The 23,721-nt window shown below is 32.0% G+C and overlaps 2 protein-coding genes across 10 annotated transcripts in view; both read right to left on the bottom strand.

Annotated features, from left to right (window-relative positions):
- Nucleotides 1-3,744: 3,744 nt before the first annotated feature.
- Nucleotides 3,745-17,635, bottom strand: LOC141449289 (uncharacterized). 7 transcript variants are annotated; one of them, XR_012455435.1, is made up of 8 exons: nucleotides 17,378-17,635; nucleotides 17,118-17,193; nucleotides 14,191-14,377; nucleotides 11,905-12,059; nucleotides 8,239-8,320; nucleotides 6,290-6,594; nucleotides 4,878-5,930; nucleotides 3,745-4,135 (listed from the first exon to the last, which is right to left on the bottom strand). XR_012455435.1 is itself a non-coding variant. In XM_074118550.1 (8 exons), the coding sequence occupies exons 3-8, from the start codon at nucleotides 14,909-14,911 to the stop codon at nucleotides 5,559-5,561; spliced, it is 1,179 nt and encodes a 392-aa protein (XP_073974651.1). In that variant the 5' UTR covers nucleotides 14,912-15,406; nucleotides 17,118-17,193; nucleotides 17,378-17,432; the 3' UTR covers nucleotides 3,745-5,558. The 7 variants fall into 7 exon arrangements, 6 of the variants coding, with proteins under 6 accessions (XP_073974651.1, XP_073974653.1, XP_073974648.1 ...); XM_074118550.1 differs by adding an exon at nucleotides 14,834-15,406 and having other exon boundaries at nucleotides 3,745-5,930; nucleotides 17,378-17,432; XM_074118552.1 differs by adding an exon at nucleotides 15,239-15,406 and having other exon boundaries at nucleotides 3,745-5,930; nucleotides 17,378-17,430.
- A 2,086-nt stretch (nucleotides 17,636-19,721) lies between these two features.
- The window catches only part of LOC141450447 (TBC1 domain family member 30-like), a 76,798-nt gene continuing 72,798 nt past the window's right edge, over nucleotides 19,722-23,721 (bottom strand). For all 3 annotated transcript variants that reach the window (XM_074120906.1, XM_074120907.1, XM_074120908.1), the window contains exons 12-17: nucleotides 23,291-23,462; nucleotides 23,109-23,214; nucleotides 22,002-22,146; nucleotides 21,175-21,327; nucleotides 20,536-20,745; nucleotides 19,722-20,454 (exon numbers count right to left, since the gene is read on the bottom strand). In XM_074120906.1, coding sequence (XP_073977007.1) covers nucleotides 19,868-20,454; nucleotides 20,536-20,745; nucleotides 21,175-21,327; nucleotides 22,002-22,146; nucleotides 23,109-23,214; nucleotides 23,291-23,462 — 1,373 coding nt within the window. In that variant the 3' untranslated portion in view covers nucleotides 19,722-19,867. The remainder of the gene's footprint in view (nucleotides 20,455-20,535; nucleotides 20,746-21,174; nucleotides 21,328-22,001; nucleotides 22,147-23,108; nucleotides 23,215-23,290; nucleotides 23,463-23,721) is intronic.

The raw sequence follows: 23,721 nt of genomic DNA on the forward strand, positions 1-23,721 counted from the left end.
TTGCATTTATGTTTCAAGACACATGTTTTGGTTTGCTAAGATAAATTGATAAGACTCCTCAGACGGCCTAGGCCATTGAGTCTGTCTTATACATTTGTTTATGTAGTTTTGTAATATTGAAAAAATTATTAATAAAGACTTATCTCTCTCTCATTGTAATCACTAGATCTTTTGTAGAACCAGAAAGATATTAGATTCCGTCCATCGTTTGCCTGATGTCTACTAGACTAGCCTGTCAGTAGTTGATTTGTGAATAGTATCATCCCCAACTTCTAGAACTTGTTGGTTTAAAATTCACTTTTTTCCTAGTTTCATACTTACTGTAATTATTTATGGTTGCCTAATAACATATGTGCTATTCAACGTCCTTCATCTACAGAAAGTATGACAGTAAAGTTTGTGTTACGGTGCATACTGCATATTTGATGCAATACGTAATGGCTGTTTAAGCTTCAAAATTTATTATTTCAGAATACCTTACTGTAAAATTAGTCAACAAAACATTCTACATAAAAAGTTTTTCACACGCTGCCCACGTTCAAGTGAAGCATAGTAAATAAATTACAAGTTCCTGGATATATGAACATAATCTACTCAGATTTTCCATCTCGAGGTTAACTGATTTGATCTTTTTCCCTTGTTTTCTGGAAAGAAAAAAATATACGTAAACATGTGTTAGTGTTAGAAAAAGTATTGTGAGAGTGGTAAATTTTTAAATCAAATTTTTAATGTTATAAAAATATTCGACCTAAAGTCAGGATCAGTTTTTTTAAAGGTGTTTTTCATACTGTGCCATAAAAAGGAGAAATCGTAGCACAAGAACATGCCTTAACTTTTAACTATTTATTTCATTAACAATCCCTACAATTTCAAATCCACATCCAAGTTAATTATTAGAGAAACAAAATAAGAAATATATGATAGAGACCATTCATCTAATACATAAGATAGATTAGAATAGAATAGAAAATAAATTTATTATCCTGGGACTATTGTCCCCTAAGAATAAATTACTTGTACAGTTGGAGGCCCTATTGGATTGGCCTGTATTTTATATATTTATAAATAAAAATAAGTATTTACAAAAATTAAAATTAAAATTCATGAAATAAAAGAATACAATTATAATTTCGAAGAAAGCTGGTTGGAAAGGAGATAATTGAACAGAAGGGATTTAAAGAAGATGGAAAGGGTAGGAGCATGACGGACAAATGAAGGTAAGGAGTTCCAGAAAGAGGTAGCGCGCATTAGGAAGGATAATATGTCGAAAAATGAAGATCGTCTTTTTTTAATTGCTTAACGGAAAAACAAGATTAAATGATTTCTTAAGTTTTGGAATTTTATTTCGGCGAATGTTCGACGAATATTTAATTGTTTTATTGTAAATCAAGTTTAAATAATCAGGAGCAAATTTATATGTTTTGATTAAAACATATCAGACATCAGACTCATAATAACCAATTCAAACTTTGCTACATTAGGGTGGAGTCCTTGCTACTCCATCAATATTCACTCCATAGAAAGAATTCAAAACAAGTTTCTTAGACAAAATAACTTCAAAAAAAGTAATACGTCTAATTCAAAAGATTATGACAATTTATCGAAAGAATTAAATTTGAATTCTTGTACATAATTATTTTATGGTTTGCTCATTTACGACACAAGCTCAAAACTTGCTTAAATGTAAATTTTCATATCGATCGCCACCACCAGGACCAATTATTAATTTTAACTTCATGTAGGTTCTGGTTCTCCCTAAAGTTTTATAAACTTTTTTCACCATGTTCTATACCGAAAAGTCAAACAATAATAAGAAAATGTAGATTTTATTCTATAACTCTAGATCTATATTTAGGTCTAAAACTATACCATTAATAATGTTTTTAACGTGATAAATAATTAGAATTCAGTTATATAACTTTTTTTGCCTCATTGAAGGTATGTGTCTCGACCAATGTCCCGGTCACTACTTAAGAAAATCAAAAATGTGTCATGTACGCTGAAGGCTGTAAGCGAAATTAGGATTCAGTTCTGGCTACCGAAGAAAGCATAAACTACTTATATCTCATAAACTATTACTAGAATATTTCAATTTATACCAGCTATAGAGCAAACATTTCTCTATGATTCGGTAAAGGATACTTTGAAATCTGATCAATACGATAAGAGATAAAAAGTTTGAATTTTGAGGGAATTTGAAAACATCTAAAACTGGACCTCCAATATCTCATAAACTATTATCACTAAACATTGAAATTTATGCCAATTATAGAGCTAACTTTTCTCTTCAATTCGGTGGAGAATTCATTGAAATCTGAACAATGCGAAGAGAGATATAAAGGTTGGAAATATGAACGAATTCGAAAACATCAAAAATTGAACTTTCAATATCTCATTAACTATCTTCTTAACAAAAACTTACATTTTAAAAAGTTAAGTATAAGGATTTATTTACTCTTATACTCTTAACTGGAGTAATCTTTTTAAAGAATGCTTCAAAAGGACCTTCAAAAACAATTTTCTTGAGAAAATGTTTTGAATAAAATAGGAAGGTATTTGTACATAAGCAGCAAAATTAAACTGGGTATACAGTAATTCCTCTTAGGAGAAGTAAAAACAATTGCAGTATTTCTCCTTAAAAGGCAAAGAGAAATTAAACTATTAATACGCACGATTCCAATACTTCCATTTAGTACGTGCAAGAGCATTACAGCACTTTAGACTCACATAACACTTCTTCGTGCTAAATTTTATAAAAATTGGACTAAGCGTTGTAAAAATATTAGTAATAATAATTTTACGATAGGACCTTACTTGTGTGGGGCATGACTCGTACATGCCATGGTGCAGCTTACAGTCTTCCTAGCGCTTTCGGATACGGGAATGTTTAAGAGTCCGCATCAAAGAGGTTTCATAGGTGTCAATCGCTTAATTAGAATCTAGATTAATCTCGTGTCGATTTTAAGAGTAACTAAAACTTCAAAATTGTTGCATATTGATGAGCAGACCGCTTTTGGCCTTTTCAATTATAGGCGTTTATTAAAATTGCAAAGACCCAAAGATCATTGTTTAATGTGTAACCAGAATAATGCATGTTTTTCAGCTGCCCAGTCTTTGAAAGTTTCAGAATCCCACTCCACATAAATAAATATAACAATCCTAAAGAAAAATTTTGCAAATTGATTAATGAATTTGAAGAAAAAAAATATGTATGCAATTTTTAATTATTTAAAAAAGTTTTAAAATTAAGATCTTATAGTTCACAAGGTTTTTAAAGTAAAATGAACTTGGAACTCTTTTGTAACAGGTACATTGTATCTTTATACAAATAAAGTTTGAATTTGAATTCATTACATACATAAGAAGTAAAATATTACACTTATATTGTACCTTACATTATTTGCTCTTATGAAATTTAAGACAATTACATTATGTTTTGTACAATACACGACCGAGTAAAATCGACAATGAGACTTATAATTTTAGGGCAATAAAATAATAATGTAACTAGATACGAGCTCTTCTTATGGTCAGCAAAAAGGAACCAGTAGCTAATTAACAATAACTAACAGTTGTCAATACTCCTCACATTAAATTTGGGCTAGTTTTAAAAACACATCAATAGTTGAAAAGTCAATTAAGCCGCAACTTAATAACGAAACAATACGACTATGTTTTTCCCAAAAAAACTGTCAGCTCTGCATTATTCTAACAATCAGAGGAAGCAAGGTATTGATAAAATAGTTCAACATATACAATATATATTTATATTAAAACATACAAAATAACAAAGTTAACATGAAATAAAATACAGTCAATTATATTTATTTTATATTTTTCAAAATATATATTCTTAATACTTTCTTTTTTATAAAAGGCCTTTTGCGCTTAGGCTGGCATAAAAGACAGATAACATAATCATTATCGTTCTGTACATTGATTATATTTTTTCAGTCTTATTTTTTTTAATCTTCTTAATTAATGGCCAACAATTATTAAGTTTTATGGACCTACAATTTTCAAGATAACCATTTCGCCTCGATTCAAAGAAGCGCTTTTCCCTTGAAATTCAATTATCTTTCATCAAATTATCTTTTTCCTTATGAGCAACGAAAGGGTGCACACTCTCGACATCCTTAAAAAGAAAGAATGAATTCTCTGTTATTATTTCATATTATTTACTGGTTTATCCAACTAATAAATAATTCTAGTAATTCTGAGATTGCAATCTTTTCTTACAAATCAAAGTATGCGTCAGAAATTACATATTTCCGATTCAGTGTTTTAGTTAGAAATACAAATGTTTTTCACAAATTTTTAGTCACCCTGTTTGATTCCATATCTCATTTATTTATTACAACGATCAAATGAAATTTGAAAATTTAAAATATATATATATATTAAAACGATTGAAATCAGGATGAATAACTTTTCCAGTCTTTTCTGAAGCTCTTTACTTTCCCAAAACAGAAAATATAATTAAAGAATTGTCATATATTTAAGAACTGTATGAATTAACACAATTTTTCTTTCAGATAAAAAAAAAAAATGTTGTAGAACGGTAGAGATTCTCTATAATACTTCATTAACAGCAATGAATATGCCAAAATACAAATTAGTTCTTAGAATGTCTTTGAAAAAATTATCCACATTTTTATTTATTAGGGCAATTAAATGTAAAGAATAATTTAAAGTTGTTTTTTTTTTTCAAGAGTAAAGGTAGTAAAAGAATTTAAAATGCCATCAAATAAAATTCATATCATTTCCTAAAACAGAGATTATTAATTGACTTAATGAATGAAAAGCGTACTGAAATTCATGAGTTCAATTCGATAGATTCCTTAAAAAGAACAGGAATTTTTAAAATAAATAATCACCCTCTCTCAACTAGTTGCTTGAATAAATATTGTTCATTAAAGTAGAAAAAATATATCTGCTTGCCAAATTCAAAAACAAAATTTAGATCGCTAAACAAAATATTAATCATATGAAATAAAAATTTGTTCATTAAATTAAAAAAAAAATCTTTGATTTGTATTTAAATTCTTTTAATATCACATAATTCAACTTTTTTTTTTAAATTGCAATGTTCTCCAATGAACATATCTTTCTACAAATTACAAGAAAGAAGCTTATTTTTTGAGAGAAACCTTTCATAATCTCCATCAGATTGTTTTCTCATACATATAATTAATTCCCTTCTTTCAAAAAGAAAAAAATAATAATTAAATGCCTTATCATACAAGCTATCACTTTATTTATAAATTTAACTTCTCGGAAACATTTTTATAAATATTCATAAGGACGATATTGTATATGTCTACTATAAATGAATAATTTACCCCAAAATTACATCAGGAACATCTTACTTTTTAGGCAATGGCTTTCATCCGTTCAGCCAGGAACAGCTTCACTTTTTAAATTAAATTCATTAGGTTTACAAATAAACAAAACTCAAAAATAATGTTAATAAAACGAAATATATATATATTAACCAGCAAAAAATGCAACCTATACATAAATATATTTAAATTGAAATTGGTTGACAAAAGGACTGATCAACCTCTGTCTAGAGTATCAATACCTCCTCTAAAATCTACAGATATTGTGACTGGATGAAAAAGTACACAATCAGATTGGTCACTGAAAACTCGATCTTGATAAGAGGCAGGAAGCTGACCACAGTCTAAGCTCATTGGTAAATAATAATTCCCACGTGGTGCTAAGACAAAAACTGGTACTCTGTTAGCTTCACTATTACAATTATCGTCTAATGCATTTGCACTTCCAGTCCGATTCGGTACAACAGAAGATGATACGCCTCTTTCAAATCTTTTTTGTATTCTATTTTTGAACTTATAAGTAGGAGCAGCAGCCTTGTCAGAATCACCAGGATGGATCTTCTCTGAATTCGACGACGTTGGAGAATGCTGTAACAATGGCAGTGGTATAATATTTATTTTAAGTAGTCACAAATAATTAATTTCAATTTAAGCAAACCAATTGAATTGTTAATAGCAATCCTTAGATAGAAAACCAACAGACGATTTCCATAAAAAGTAAATGTGTACAATACATGCGGAAAACAATAGGCGTGGTTTTTAGTTAGCTTAAATAATAAAATTATTTTACAATAAACTAAAATAATAAAGCATTTTACCAACATCAATATACGAATAATAAGGGAATTGGATTAGAGATTAGCTCCGTGCATGAATTTTCGATGAAAATAAGCAAATTTGTTTTCCATTCCCTTAATTTCAGAAATGAAAATCTTCAAAATATTTACGTTATTGCTAATTGTAGACAGATGTCCAGTTGTAGTACTAGCCTCTGAACTGGAATCCTGCTGATGCTGGTGAGAGTTTTGTTGACTGGTACTTTGTCCAGTACAACACTGGTTAGCTCCTTGATTGACTACTTGTTGTTGATGCTGTAAGGTCTGCATTTGATGGTAATGGGCTCCCATACCATTTTTCTCATCAAATAGAGTGGTGTTGGAAGAAGTACTGTTTTGCAATGAATCACTTTCATTCATTAAAGGAACCGTTGATTCTTCTTTAACTATGCATAACCTTGAAAGTAAACTCTCACCTGCAGAACAATGTGAAAGTAAATTAATATTCATATTTAAATATTGAAGGACTATTAGTAAAGATTTTATTAAAGTTTCCTATCCTAATATACAATTACTTTACAAAATAAAAGAAAATAATAAAAGTAATGCATTCATTTTTAACTAAATGACTATCTAAATTTGATTATACAATAATGAGCCCAATTCTGCACATAGGAATTTCACATGGAATCCATGCTGTCTTGTCCCTATCTAGATATGTCTAGACATGGCCAACCAGATCCCAAGTTTGCAACTAATCATCATCGTTAGAAGGAACTGCTCCCTCTTTGTCATCTTCGATTGAATAGTCCATTCGGATCTTTCATTCCTGGTTCTTAAATTACTAGTCTTCTAGTGAAGTTAACTTCCTTATTTCTTTATTTCGGATTCTCCCTTGTTTTTAAGACGAGAATACCGCGCTCCATGGCAATCTGTGCAATTCTTAGACATGTTATTTTTCTCCATAGAGTCAAGATTTTTTCGACGCTTTTAGGACAAGCATATATCTTTTAAAAACCGCAACTATGAGACACTGCGTCACCAACCATGCTTTTAAAGATAAACTTTATTGACCACTACTTGTTCCAGTCAAAGAATCTCTTTTGTTAATCCTCATGAAGATTTTGCCTGAATGAAACTGATTATTAGGGTTCGTTTATCCACTTTAGTTTCTTTCCTTGCAAGAATATGCATTCTTGTTTAGCATAGAAAAGAAGTACAGTTTTATTATCGTATGTTCACCCAGTACAAATCACCTATCATTAGGCCAAGTACTTTAAATAATCCACTGTTAAAGCAACAGCTGTAGCAAACCGAACATTATTAAAATTTAAGCTATTTATTGTTATTCCTTTATTAACCCAGTTTATTATCTACATATAATTATTTTTCGAAACATTTTTCCTGCAAACAGTTGAGTAAATCTGGAGATAGAGAACCACCCTGTTAGACTAATAACTCTCAACAAAAACAATTGAACCTGAATTTTTTTAATACTGCAGTTGCTTTACTTTAATCTCCTTGTCTACTTTCCGATAAATTCTTTATTTCATTGCATATTCGACAAATGCAACAATTTTGCACTCTAATTGCTTTTTCTATAATCTGACATAACCATGAGATAGTCCACTCTGGCTAAGTCTGTTCAGAGCCCTGACTGTTCTACAGGATATATGAACTTCAGTGTTTGCTTTACTTGGTGCAGAATTACTTCTAAGACACTTCAACGCGAGGGCACTTCTCACTTAAGACACTTCAGTGATTTTTTTTTTTTTTTTTATCTTAGTTGCATTCCTTTTTTATGCATTAAAATAAGTTAGGCACTAACCATTGATCTGGAATTTGTTCGTAGTTATTTAACAAATTGAAAATCTAATGAAAGGTTAATTAAGGCTTGGTTAGGTAAATTTGAAAATCAATGGATGATAAACTAATCAACTATAAAAGCCCAAAAAGTGAGAAGCTAAAAAATCTAATAAATTATTATTTAAATACTGCCTCTTGGGCTCAAATCCGTTTCATAACGCTTGGAAATTAGATAAAAACTATTATTCAAGATCAGAATCCAAAATTAAATATAATGAATGCAACAAACAATGAACACTAAAAAAAAAACTTACTTTGAAGAATATGATCGCAGTGCCTAGTTAGATGGGATCTTAACTGTGTACAAAAAGGATCGCTAGCCATCATTCCTTCCACCTGAAATTAATTTTCATTAGTAAGAATAATTTGCTAAGTTAAATAAATAATGAATTTTAACGTCAAATTAACAATTTAATTTTCAGCCTTGAAAAGATAAAGGCACAATAATTATGGTACATGCTCGGTAATAACAACGAAAAAAACTATGTATTTCGAAATTATAGGCCAATGACATTGTAAATTAATTAAACACTCACCCCATTTGTACAACTACTCAAAATTTAAACTGCATTAAGACTTTAAATTGAAAATAGCAGTTAAATGATATTGAATGTTGAAAACCGATAAAAAGGTGCAACTACTTAAACAGAACCAATATAAAACAATTAGCTACCTTACCAATATATACCCGAAAAGTATTTTACTAGGGAAGAGATAAGCTAAGGCTAAGGAAAGTCCCGGTTCGAGTCCAGCTAGATGCCCTTAGACTTTTTCTTTCTAGTAGACATTACGATTATTGTCAGATATAGATAGGATATCACTCTCCACAGTCCGGCTATTCATTGAAAAAGCATCCGAGCGCCGATGACCTTAGATGTTAACGCGCCTTAAATTAATTTTAAAAAAATAGCTTCCTAATTATTGAACATCTGAAGTGCTGAGTATTCTTGTTGATTTTATCGGTCGTAGCATGCACGTTTTCAATGATTCTGATCGGAATTTCATCCATTATCAGAGATCGATTCATCAATTTAGTGTAAAGTATTTAATTTCCACTAGGTTCCTTTCGAATACTACACTTATTCAGCTATTGTACAAGAAGGAGCTCGTTTCATATTATTAGAAGGAGAAGTAGGGTAACCACCATTTATACAAGCTCAATGGACGAATGGTCCTGGGCAAGACGTTAAACTGTGGGGGAGGGCATCCTGGGAGGGCAGATCTCATAGCCGTGGTGAAGGCTATCTTTCTATGAGAAGGATAACTCCAAAATATAACCGCGGGTAGGCCAGGCTATGTAAAGCGCGGTGAAACCGGCTGGCCTAGGAGAGGGAATCTCTAGAAATCAAATGACCTGGTTCTCCTTGTTAGGGGGTTCAGCGCGGGGCTAGTAACCCAGTCTCATGAAACACCACTCACTACGAATCCCACACAAAGAGAAGCTGGACTGATGCCTGGACGGCGGCATCTGCAGACAGAGAGGTCCCATTCCCTCGATGTCACTTGATTTTATAAACAACCTCTCGCCGCCTGTGCTCTGTGATGTGATAACAGAAGAAAAAAATATAATTTTTAATTATAAAAATTATAACTAGTGGTGCCAGTCAGACGCTAGTGCCGCGGTCAGTGCACGGGCAAAAAGGGACCGCCCGCCAAAGACACACCGCTTTCAAAAGGGTCATTATACGGTCAGTATACAGTGACTACCTGGCTACAGCCCTTTGACAACATCCAACACCTTTCACCAGCCTATTCAAGACTAGGGTCAACACACGGCAAGAGATGTTTGAGTGTGACCCGTAATTACAAGACTTGAAAATGTGTGGTGAGGGCTATATATGGTCTCTCTACAGGAAGTGGGGCATCAGTCGATGATTATTCTTCAGATTTTTACCACCGTAACCTCATGATTCTACCAGCGAGTTACACCGCGAGCGCGTCCCTATCTAAGTGTTTAAACATATATGTATTCAACGTCGTTATAGTTGTGCATTCTAGTTACAATTTAAATCATTCTAAATTATTGTTAAAATATATATATTTATTTTCCGAATATCAACTCTTTATCTATCTATCAAATCTCTAACTAATTCCCGCATCATAAACCTCCTCTTCAAGTCATCTGAACCCATTACACTCCACTCGTACAGATATTTCTATTTCACAAGATATTTTCAAAGATCACCATCCTGTGATTCTTACCTTAACTCTTAGCCTCATTATAAACCTAAAATTATTCCCTAATTAATGTTTACTTTATTTTTTTTATATTATTTAAGGTGCGTCAACATCTGAGGTTATTGTCTCCCGAAGCTTTTTTCAGTGCACTGCCGTCTTCCGGACAGTGTTCTTTTGTTACAGACAACACTGTCCATCATCTGACAGTAAGCTGTAAAAGCTTCCTAGGAAGAGCAAATCTAAGGGCCAGCAGCTGGATTCGAACCCAGAATATCCCCATGGAAATCCAATAAGTTAACCACATAACTAATCCCTTCCCTCTAGAATTACTCCCTAATAAAAGGAATAATTGACAGCGACAATATCAGAAGTGCAATCAACAATGGAATGGAACTACAAACTCCTCTAAAAACGAAAGTGGACGTGGGCGACGCTGAACATTTTTTGACTAAGACTATTCAAAAAGACATCTGTTTATTTAATCATCAAAACCACTCAGAGGCAAGAAAACCCAACAATACTTGCCTCCAAAGATTCATAAGTGAGGAGTGAAAAGTAAGAGCACGGTGGAATACCCAATAGATGAAAGACAACAAACTGACACTATGACTGAGATCAAAACTTAGGCAATCTAAAGATTTCATTCAATAGATCACATAAATAGATTAAACTCGAAAATTTTCTTCACTCAGTAAGCCAAATCATACAAAAGACTTAACGAATATCCTACCGATCGATCTTGGAAGTTTCAAAACATCAAAAGTTCAAAATCAAATTAAAAACATTTGTTATGATAAAATAAATTAATTTTTTTATGAGCTATTGCAAATAGTATCATTATTACTATTTATTCTCTAATAGTTCAACAAGTAAAGAGATACCGAAACCTTGCTCTGTGGGCTCTTGATCAAATGTTTCAAATAAAGATATAAGTACTACTGGTCTGCAATATCCATACCTAGCAAAATCGTAGAAGCCTTTCCAAAAGAAACAAAAAAATAAAAATCTATTCAGTAAAGAGATACGATACTGACCGAAACCTTATGTCGCCTCCCTAATAACATATTTTTCCAATTTTTCGCTATTTTTCAATTAGTGTTACGATGGACATCCACCTTACACATTCACACACAATTTGAGCACCAAAGAGAGAACAGCTAATACGATACCTCGCCACAACTTGCACTTGCTCACAATCCGATATCACTTTCATAATTTGCAATATCATATAACTTTAGTCCTCCTTTGGGTAATTGGTAACAAATGTGGTTTTGAATTGTATTCAATTAATGTTGTAATTCAGTATTTTACTTACAGCTAAAGTTTCCTCTCTTATACATTCATTCAAATATTTATCCCAAACCCCTACACTGAAGTTACTACGTTTCAAACTGATGCACGCCACTGATCAATGTCAATTAATCGTCCACCCTAATAGAACGCTTTGGATATTATTATTATTATTAAATGTGTGTAAACTCTGAATTACTCTTCGTACAATAATAGCAGTTAAATTTTCTAATTTTATTAACAAGTATTTTCAACAGAATTATTAAGCAAATTTAGGGTGGCTCAATTAGACTGAGTCAAATAAACAAAATAACCTTAACAAAAGACCTCAATACTCTAGCCGGCCGTGGCAAATGCTTCCCACAAAGTAAGCTGAAAACACTGAACAAAAATACAGTTTTGTATCTAAAAAAAAAAACTAGATCAGTACAACTAGACTGTAACATTATTACCTGAACGAGAAAGTGTACAGTTTCATTGAGACATTCGGCAAACCCAAGCCTATATGAAGTGGCCAGATGTTCTAAAAGAGGTGGCTGAGGAGCTTCTGGCGAACTCTGCATTGGTTCTGGAATTTTCCTTTCTTCATCTTTATGACACTCAGACTCTATATTAAGTAAAACCAACTTATTTTAATTCAAAAAACAGAAAAGTTATAATATAACTTCAAATAACTATTTTTGTTAATTGGATTCGTTTTACGAATGTTTAATAAATATTATCTCAAACAAAATAAGAATGAAAACACAAATGCAACATGGCCACAATAATAAATTGTGCAAGTCACTTTTAAAGTAAGCTTCCCTTTAATCTTGACAAAACGCTGTTTGCTACATGATGCTACTGGACTTACTTTATTTCAATAGAACAATTCAGGTTCAAATAAAACATTTGAAGAATAAAAAGAGAAATATTAATAAATGTTGGTTGATATTCGTTTGATTTTCTTGATAAACGATTCCCAATTTATGAACATCAAATATTATCTCGATTTCATTATCGATAAGCCATCAGCTTAAACTCTCTTTCCTGCTTCCTGTTTAATGACTTACAAACGAATTACACCTGGTACTGAGCAAGTGCCAAAATTGATCTAAATATTACTATTGGAACTCTTAATAAGAAAATCAGGATTACATATCCGTACAGTACACTAGAATGCAGATTTTTAATGAATCAGCCAACAGGAGACCATGATAACTGTTTCTACAGTAACATCAAATAACATTCACTAAAGGGTGCTAATGACCAACATTCACTAAACACTTAACTGAGCATCAATGAACTCAGCAACAATGAAGCGGATGAAGCGTAGTAAATAGCGAGAAATTTGCTTCTGACGAACACAAAATTAATTTCATTTCTGAACTTGAATGCTTTTTAAGTTTTAAATTCCTCTACTTAATCTTTATAAATCATTAAACTACCTTATTTTTGGAATCTTATCAGCACATAGTCTCTCTCTTAGTAGCACTACAACCTAGTTAGTTGGATCCTGGCCTCCTCGATCTTACTCCGCCTACATGCAGCCGTCATCCAGTTTTTTAGTGCACAACAGCTGCATCCTGCGTCACACTGTCAAACCATCTCAGTTTCGGTCGCCCAACTCTCCTTTTGCAGTCAGGGACTTCCTGTAGAAGCTTATACGGAATCTTTTCCTAGACCATTCTTGCGACATGTCCGGATTAGTTTAATCAACTCTGCAATATTCGGCTCTTTCATCAGAGCATACAGCTCCATGTTTGTTCTGCGACGCCAAGTCGTGTTTCCACATATTAGACCGAAGATCTTACACAGTACTTTTCTTTCGAATATTAATACGCCTTGTTCATCTGTTTTTGTGCAGGTTTCGGAGGCATATACCAGGACCGGGCGAATAAGAGTTTAATAAATTCTCAGCATGGTTGCCCTGTCCAGTGCACATAGTCTCAACACTTTCAATTTACAATGTGACTTCAGCTAAATTTACAATATTACACAAAATTGAGAAATTTTCTTCTTTTTTATGTTAGTTCCAGTTAAACTTTCGTTTAAGACCATTGTACAACAGCTTTCAAAAAAATCAGTTTAAAGAAAAATAGAGATGAGATTCTTTCCTACAAATCACCAGAAAGACACCTGATATTCACTGGAGCTACCTCCACAACTTTCATAGATTTGACTGTAATGTATGGGAATTTAGTAACGACAATACAGGTCTCACTAGAGAATAAGCTTAAGAGCACACTTATCAAACCATTTTACAAATAAAAATAATACTTCATAGTATTATTTTGAGTTCCGAAAATGCGTTAAAAAATCCATTAAGAATACTTTTTTTAAATATTAGAACTGAATTATTTAATATTTCCAATAGGGAAGGGATTAGCTATGAGGTTAGCATACTGGACTCCCACGCGGAGGTCCCGGGTTCGAATCCAGCAGCTGACCCTTAGATTTTCTCTTCCTAGGAGCTTCTTACAGCTCACTGTCCGGTGATGGACAGTGTTGTCTGTAACGAGAGAACACTGCCCGGAGGCCGGCAGTGCACTGGAAAAAGCTCCGGGCGCTAATAACCTCAGCTGTTGATGCGCCAAAAAAAAAAAAAAAAAAAAAAAAAAAAAAAAAAAAAAAAAAACTAAGTGTTATCAACACTACCCCACACCATCCTAGCAAGAGATCTTATCAAGAAAAAAGGCAACCTAATTACGCTTAATAAATTTAAAAGCATTAATTTTAATAAATATAAAAGAACTTGCCTTCACATGGAGCATGTCCCATTAGGTGTTTAATCCTTCTGATCGCCATCTCTATTATTTCTGTTTTTTCCACTCGTCCTCTACCTTTCTTCATATACTCATGAGGAATCAAACGAGAAAGATCAGCCAAACATGAATTCATCCGATCCCTTCTTCTTTTCTCGATAATACGATGAGATAGAGGATCCTGCTCACAATAATGAGTAAAATTATTTAAAATATAAATTATTCGGTTAAAAAAAAAAAGATTTTATTACCGTATCTAAAGTCACTAAGTAAAATTAATATAACACGTTTAAAATTTTATCAAATAATTAATTTTGTGAAAATTTAAAGGCACCTAAGAAAATGTATTGATTTCAAACTAAGAATGAACTATAAAAACAAAACATTATTTACTATATTATTTACAATTATAAATTGAAATTAAAATTTTATTCGGCGATAAAAAAGACAAAAAAAAGAAACGAGATCTCGTGCAATTATCTAGGAAAAATAAAAAATAAGTCTGCATGAAGTAATATGAATGGAAGCACATATAGTAATTATAAATGCAATTAATATCTTGCACTTATTCATACCGTTCAGGGAATGTTTCCATCTTCAGTATTCTCTAAAGAAAAAATAATAAAATAATGCACACCTCCCTAGGTTTTCCGACATCATTCGGCGGTTCACCACCTAGCAAAGGTCCGGTTCTACCAAACCCTGGCTTCACCATAGTGAATTTATAATTTCTCTTTATAACGACCTTCAGAACCTGTAGAAAGTTTCAGCAGAATGCCCGAGGCTATACTGTAAGCTAACTGGTGGTAAGTTTTGCCATCAACATGGTAGGGAGAGTAGAGATTGAGATACACCACGTGTAAGTCCCACGTGAGTTGCAGGTGTCCTCTAAATGATCACGTTTTAGAGGTGCACACATTGGCTGACCTCTTTTACATTCGCAGCATCTATTTATTCATAGCAAATATCTTTGTAGCAGACGATTATTTGAATAAAGTTAATATAATTTTTTTTTAATTTCATCAAACAAATTAGAAATAACCTTTTGCATTTTCAAACAATATACTTCAAAAAATGTAGACAAGCACATTGTTTTGTTTCTCTCCCACTTTTCAGCAAAATAAAGCAAACAGCAGTTCTATAACAACAGAGGCTGTCTCCATCATTCTCCCCGTCGCAAATGCTGTTGTGGCATCTGACTTGTTCCAATCTAAGCGAAAAAATGGAGGCTGACGAACAAGAGAAGAAAATTTACATTCTAAGAAAATATTATTTGAGAGAATAAAACAATTTTTTTTTTCATCTTCTTTAGAAGATTTAGCTTTCTTACATCCTTGGACTTGAAGAAGAAATTAAGAAAAACTTTTGTTTAAATAATGTACTTTTTAAGTTCAAGACTTAGCATTTTATACAAAATTGGATTTCCACTATGACATTCTAAAATGCAAATGATGAAAATTATTTCGGTTTTATCTGAAATAAGTTTTCTTTTGCTACGTTACCAATGTGTATTCCTAATTAAGAGAGACGTCATTTCTATTAATACCAAGTAAAGAGACTTAAGAGTTTTTATTAAATTCATTACACATGTTCTTAAGAAAACTTCATTATTGGGAATCACTTATACCACTTACAACTTTTTTAAATAGAACAAAATAACTCGACTAAAATGGCATAAAGCAAATACTTCATCAGATTGTTTTGTAATCAGTATAGGACAAAATAAATTTGATTTTAAATATAAGGGTGAAGAGAAAGAAGGTTTTTATTTATTTTTTTAATTTTTATGCTCGTTCATGCCAAGTCAATATGAATTTTACTCAACTTTCGATAATACTATTGTGATATCCAATCTAAAATATATTTCGAGTGTAATTTGTGTAGGATAGTTTTGTTTTTGAATGTTTTACTAATTTGAAACTGACTAAACCCTTTGAAACTAAATCATATCTAATTAATTTTAATTACTTTACTTATTAAACGTTGATGACAATTGAGGAAAATTAACTTAAAAACCTGTGGTCATTAACGAAAAATGGCAAATACTTATATGTACTTCGCCTTAATCATGAGATTTAAACGAATTCTCAAAACTACAGTCCCCCAAATGGTAGTACAGAGATCTCGCAATAAAAAAAAAAAAAAGATAATTATTTTATCTGGTAAAATAGTAGCACCATAAGATGGAGTCCTTCAAAACTATATTTTTTTGTAGAAGGGGAATCATACGTCACGATTACGAGCGTGCACGAGACCTATGGTACAGCGAGAGGGGAAGATGCACGTGTTCTAGGTCACGTTGCTGCAGAATACAGTCCTCATCAATTGTATGATAACATCCAAATTATATAACTAATGAAGAACATATTTTGGCCAAATAAGATATTGTCTTTTAAAATTGATAAATTAAATCCAATATTAATGGCTGATGATAAAACTGCAAACAGAATCCACATAGTAGATTAATTGCATGAATTTGTATAAAATAGGCTTTTCTCTGATAAATAAATAATAGAATTTAAAAATGAAAGATTATTTTTTTAAAAAATAAGGCAAAAATGTTTAGTTTGCCACGAATATTATTGGACCTTGTTAGTTTGTAAACTTCATGAGCTTCTTATGTATGTTAATCAAAGTTTTTCTCATAAGCAATATTCATTGTATGTGTTCTTTATACAGATCGTAAATACAAAGGCAAATTAGTCATAAAAAAGAATAAATATTTACCAGTGATTGAAGGAGGCTTTTAGAAAATTAAGCCTCTCATTTAACTTACATCACTAAGTTTATGAGCAATCCTTCACACAAATTAAATGTGGGCCCATATGAACTTTATTTTCGTAAACGAATCTGATGCTTACTTCTACTTAAAAATCAATTATTATAACAATAAACATCAAGAAAAAAAAATATACACTAACCCTTGACATTTTTTTCTTTCCATGAAACGCATACTCCTCATCTTCACTGTTAGGTGTTGCAGAATAACCTATGTGACTGTAACATAAAGGTTCATAAGACTTTTATCGAATCTAATTCTTTACGAATCGCTGTAACTTCAAAATCACGTTTACAAAAACGTGACATGTGTACCCTGACATGATTTTGGGTTCAAAAGATATGTTTTTGCAGAATCTTATACCAAAACTCATAACATATAAATTAAAACTACAGCTCTTACTTTTCAAATTTAACAGGAGCACTTAATTGTGATTCTTCCCAAAACGTAGTATCCATTCTCAAATCAACTTTTGCATCTGAAAATGATGTTGTTCCTCTATGTCTTTTATTAAACGAATTTAAATGAAATATAAGATTCTATAATTCTATACAAAATTAAAATAAAGTAGAGAAAAACAATAACAAAACTTTTTATTCTTGAGAACTAACATAAACACCAACAAAAACAGAACCAACTAAAAAGAGAAGGAGGTTTTGATAAAGTAGCTGCCAATGAAACAGTGTAGCCACTACTATGACGAAAATTCCCTTTTTAAAACAGCAGTAGTGATTAGTTTAATTGTGAAATATTTTTTTATTGTTTCCATTTTTTTTATACTATTAAAAGCTATAACAAGGTGTGACAATTTTCTTTGAATTTTTATCAGCAAACATGTTTTGGAGACCCCTCAGTAAAAATACTTTAGCGTCCACTTTTAGTATGAGGGTATGTACAAAGTTTGTGAGAATATAATATGTAATAACTAGTATTTCTGAGAGAAAGGATTGATAGGTGCTCTCTGAAAGGTACGATCTTCTTTTTTTTTTGTGAACTCTTAATGGCGTGGGGTAAAATGTGCAGTTGAAGTCGAGTCTTAAGAAAATTCCTCTTTCGGAAAAACCTCTTTATTCACTCTCACGAAAGTGGCTACATTTTAGAGATATGTGCCAATTTACATATGTACTTTAATGTTTGAGCGAATTACAAGAGTTTGAAGAACAGTGCTAAGTTAAAACCTTGAGAATAATAGTAAGAAAAAGTCTCACATCAAATTTTCAGTTGAGTGTTTGGTCAGATGAAAAACACTTTTAAATTGCAGAGTTTATTATGTGCTTTTGTTCATTTAATCCCTTTTTTTAAGCTATTTTTCGGAAGCTTTGATGTTATATTTTTGGACTTTTTTTATGATGTCCATCACCGGAAAATGAACTAAGAAGCTCCTAGAAAGAGAAATTCTTAAGGGTCAGCAGCTTGATTTAAACAACTCCGCCTGGGAATCCAATACGATAACCGCATAGCTAATCCCTTCCCTGTTCTGACTATTATATGTAAATTAAGATCATGAAGACTTTTTTTAAAAAAATATCAAACATGAGCTATGCCAGCTTCTAAGCTTGGGGATAAGCTAAAATTTTTGTGAGGCTTACAGGGAAGAAAAATTGTACCAAAAGTTTTTTTTTTTTTAACTTTATATCCATAGAAAATTTGTTAGCCTTTTTTGGAGTAATGAGTAATCGAACACAACTTTTCTGATTACTCATACCTGTTACTCATTTAACTGGTACTCTGCCGTTATATTTCACTGTACGCTGTAATCCTTCGCAGAATGTAGAGAGAAAACTTCACTTTACTGGTGGTCATGGCCAAAAAAAGATAAATGATTCAGCAGGTCCTTTTTCATCGCCGTAAAGGTTCAGTCTCCTTTGAAACTCCGGAAACGACTTCTTTTAGTTCTACATTACTATGTTTCTCCCTTTCCAGTTTTTCTGGACTAAAGTTCTATCTACTTTTCTAGGCTCTCCAACTTGTAAAAAATGTAGAATAAAGCTATCTTTTCTATTAATTTACTTAATTTACGTTTGTCACGAGGAACAACTGCGGAGGCTATAAATAAGTGCCCACAAAAACACCATCAAAGTTTCAGGTTTGGGAGAAAAATTACAATAACTATGTTTAATAACGGGTTATTTCATTGTGGTCATTCCCTAACAACGACGGTGGTTTTATTTATCAAAAGTTTATTCTATGTTGTTCATTAAACAGTTGTAATGAACACTTCAACGGACTCAATCAACAACAACAAAATATATTAAAGATGCATTCTTACCATTTTGCTAAATTAAGATTTCGTTAGTAATTTGTAATGCCAGATTAAAAAAACGTAGAGACCTAAACCAAGTTGAAAAGAATTCCGTTGATGCCATTAAAAGCAATTTTTGCTTTGTACAAAAATAATATAAAATAAAATACATTTAGGTATTTTATGTTGAAAAAAACATCAACTTCAATCACTGAATTACCTTAGTAATAGTTCTTTTAGAAGAAAAAACTATCTATAGATTTTCTAGGTTGTCTAACAAAACAAAATATTAAAAAATAAAATAAATCAATAAATCAAATAGACATTTTCTCTTCTTAGAAGCCCTTTATTGTTCACCATCCGGTGATGGTCACAGTGTTCTGTAATGAAAGAACAATCCTGAAACAGGATCCGTGCTTTCATTTCAGATGTAAGTAGGTTTAAAATAATAATAATAATTAAAAAGTTGAATCCGTCTGAAAACAATTAAGAAAAAAAAAAAACTAGCGGAATTCCAAAATATATTTTATATATACACAATCGAAAACTCTTCGGAATTGACAAACTTTCCTTAAGAGTTCACAGGTTCAGCGTTCCTTCAATTTACATTATTGTCTTTAATAAAATAATATATTTACAATTTTATTTAGCTAACGAGTTTCCTGAGAGTTCTGTGCGCTAATCTTCTCATATTTTCTTCGAATTTCTTTAATATCGTCTGGCTCCTCGAAGGAGGCCTGCGAGACGGTTGCAACGGTAACAGCAGTAGTGGTGGCCGATGAAGAAAATGAATGTGATTGGATCCTTTGTAGAATTTGCGAATTTTCTTGCAAGATTTGAAGAAGAGCGATTTCTGAATCTCGCCGTGTATGCGACTTACTAGGACTAACAGTACTTTTTGAAAGGGACGGCAGTGGGGAACTTGAAAGAGGCGAAATTCGTGGTATTTCTGTTGTCAAACTTTCCTCTGAAGGCGATTCTGGAATTAACCCTTCACTGGATGGTTGGGGTGACGCAGGTTCAGGGGAGTTCACACGTTCTGTGTTTGTCTCTTTGACGACTTTAGATACATGTGAGTCACTTTCAGGATGACTATCTAATCCTATTCCTTCCCGGTCTTCACGAGGAAGTGGACTAGCTGACGCTTCTTCTGAATCGCTCGAATCGTCACACAATTCAGTCGAGGATGATGAGGTTGAACTCGAATAAGGAGAAGGTGACCTTGAAGGGCGACTACCTGTAAAAAACGATATTATTGTAGTGCTAATACGTTTAAAACGTTAGAAAAATTTAATTAAAATTTATTTTAGTATCATACTTCTATCAGACCATTTCCATTTCTTTTCAGCATCCCTCCAATGCAAAGTCTGTCCTGTACGAGTTTGAGCTGCACTCTTCTGTTGTGCAACTTCAGGAGGAACAGTGCCTTCAATTCTTCTGCCTTTTACCGAAAGAAGTGCTCTTTTACCCAGAAGAAGATGATTTAATGCTGGAGAGGACGTGCTTCCCAAACTCTCACCACGACAAGCTACAAGAAATATAAATTAGACTTACAAGAACTTTGATTAAAAGTGTTAGAAATTTACGAAACGAAAAGCTCTCATGCTTAATAGCATCAAATTTATGCTGTTAACTAAAACAAATAACTTCAGCGACACGTGTGCATCCATTCCACTGACTGGAGTATTCATCAAGTCAAAATCAACAATAAGTCTCAGTATTAATTGTTGATTTCTAAATTTACTTACGGTCTAATTATTAAGATAATTAATTGAGAAATTTATAAGTTTTAAAGAACACTGCTGTCATGGAAGTAAACACTAGGACGAATAATAAACAATGCTTGACTAAAAGCATAACTCTGATAAGCAATATATTTCGTCACGTAGAACCCTGCACCATTCTGTAATTCTAGGTAATGGTGGACTCAAAACGCCAGTCAAATACATTCTCTTACCAGACAAAATAATGTGCGCCTGTCGCTGTCTCTCTCTAAGTTTGCAGTACTGTCTTTTCAAAGCTGTTATATCCAAGGCAATTTTTTCCCTATCTGGATGGTTCGAAAAGGGTGTCATCCTCGGCTCATTCACCGAATCAGATGATTCATAACCTGAAATATCTTCAATTAGAAATGCTACATTATAAAATAATTTTCCGAAAATTATCTATTGTTTTGTTACAATTTTTTTGTGAATTTATTACTCTTTTAAAATTAACATTCAACAGTACAGGTATTTACGTGACGTATCTAAGCTCTGGCTTTTACGGTTTGGTGAGACTTATCCCTTTTCTAGAAATAAGGGAAGAAAATACTTACCGAAGCTAGTAGGATGAAGTAGGTAGGCCAATTCTTCGGGGATCTTTTTCTTGGTGTTTCAACAGAAATCCCAGTTTAACAACGAGTGCACTGACATTTCTAACACTCACGCAACAAACATAGTAAGTAGTGCCTGCAGGGATAGTTGTTGATATTTGCAACTGTTTCGAATGCTGATGTTTCGAACCTACAGGCCTTAAACTCAAGCTCATCTCAGACTCACTTTCACATTTACGTTTAATAGTTTTCAGACGCCTACATTTATGCGCAACATTTATGCTACATTAGGGAGCCACAACAGAACTTTTAAGTCGCAATGGAATTTGCTTACAGCTACTCCCCTTTTTAATCTACGACTACAGCGCAGGCCTAAGCTTACCTGGGTGTGACTGCGGGTTAACTATTGGCAGGATGGAATTTAGCAGCTTTAAGAAATTTTTAAGATCCTTCGATAGAAAAATACTTACTCGTTCCCTGATCTTGTTCATATGGATCTGGATAAAAAAGTTTAAGACCTCGCCTGGCCACAGTGGATACAGTCCAAGGGCTGATATTGTATACATACTTTTCCCTAAGATCGGCTACTTCAGGTATGTTCATGTTGTCTATAGCCTGTAAGAAAGAGAAATTATATGTATAATTCCTTCAGACTATCATTTATAATATCTTATAATTAAGTAAACATTTATTCCTTAAGAATGCATTCATTACAACCGAACAATTAAAAAACCGAAAATAAAAACTCATAATAAATGAAAATAAAAATATCCTTTAATTTTTTATTCTATTTCAAACATTTTTCAAGTTTATCACTTTTTATAAAGGTTTAGTAAATAAGTAAACAAACTGTAATTAATTTTATGCTCAATAATTTCTAGAATTATTACTTTTTCAAGTTCAATTATTGATTAGCCTACATTCCAAGTTATAAAAATCCAATTTATCGAAATATGGTCTCTTGAATGACTGTATTAAACATTGTAAAACTAACGATTTTTCTCAAAAAAAAAAATGATAATAATTTCTTTTAGTAATTTTATTTGTGTATGAGCAGGATATTTTTATTTCACTAATGAATCTTCCACACAATCCACTGGCACATTAGCAATATAGAAAACATTTAAAATCGTGAGTTTACTTTAAAGATGCATCTGAACGAGAATAAGAAATATTTAATAATAAATATCATTCAATCTACTTATATAAATAAATGAATATCCATAATAATGTAAAAATAATAATAACTCAGTGATAGATTTCAATAAGGTAAATCTATATATTTAATATACCCTTAAATCAATATATTTAAACATGACGCTAAGTATACTTTTCTTTTCAAAATAGGTACAAATTATAAAAGCATGGATTTAAAAACAAACAAAAAAAAGACATTCTAATCTTCGGATGTTTATATCAACAATAATTTTGAAGAAGCAATGAAATGAAATTTTTTAAAATTAAATGAAAAATGTCAAGCACACATAAACAGTCATGTAATTTATTATTTACAATTTTTTATGCAGGCTTTATAATTTCAGTATTAAGTAGGGAGTAAAATTTGAACAATCCTTGACCTTGATGAGATTGTTAGACTCCATGAGACCAAATTCCAACATTTCTCTCGTAAGTACTGCCATAATACTGTAAAATTCATCAGCACTGCGAACTGACATCATCCTCCTAAAAAAAAGAAGACACATTAAGAAATTCATAACACACTTTTTCCAACAATGTACTATATAATTTGCTGACTCACTCAGAAAGGTTTTGCCAGATTGCAAGTGCTGTGCGAAGCAAGATTTGATCCCCTTCAAGAAACATTAAATCCCATACTCTAAGAACAGTTCCTTGAGGCAAACAATTAGAGAATATGGTAAGAAACCACTGCATCGTGAACACATCGCAAAGAGGGGGCTCGTAACTAGTTCCTGAAATTAACAAGCATTGTGTAATACAGATATTTATTTATTTTCACGCCTAGACTTAAACATAAAATAAATACAATAAATAAAAGCAAAGCACGCATTCTTCAAAACAATAAAACTGTAAAAGTAATATAAGATAAAATAAAAATAACATTTAATATGGAAATAAAGATATAAGTTAATCACAAAATCAAAATAGGAATTACAAAAGAAACAAACTTGGTTGGACTGAAACGTGAGATTTTTTTTTGTTATAAAAAAA

This window comes from Rhodnius prolixus, unplaced genomic scaffold, assembly GCF_049639745.1.
Source record: "Rhodnius prolixus isolate KJV_2025 unplaced genomic scaffold, Rpr scaffold_2, whole genome shotgun sequence".
Lineage (NCBI taxonomy): Eukaryota > Metazoa > Arthropoda > Insecta > Hemiptera > Reduviidae > Rhodnius > Rhodnius prolixus.

Coding starts and splice junctions, on each gene's coding strand:
- LOC141449289 (XM_074118546.1), bottom strand. CDS start 17,433: ATGGATACTACGTTTTGGGAAGAATCACAATTAAGTGCTCCTGTTAAA. Junction 12,060..14,190: donor GGGACATGCTCCATGTGAAG/GCAAGTTCTTTT, acceptor TACTTAATATAG/AGTCTGAGTGTCATAAAGAT. Junction 8,321..11,904: donor CTGTACACTTTCTCGTTCAG/GTAATAATGTTA, acceptor AATTAATTTCAG/GTGGAAGGAATGATGGCTAG.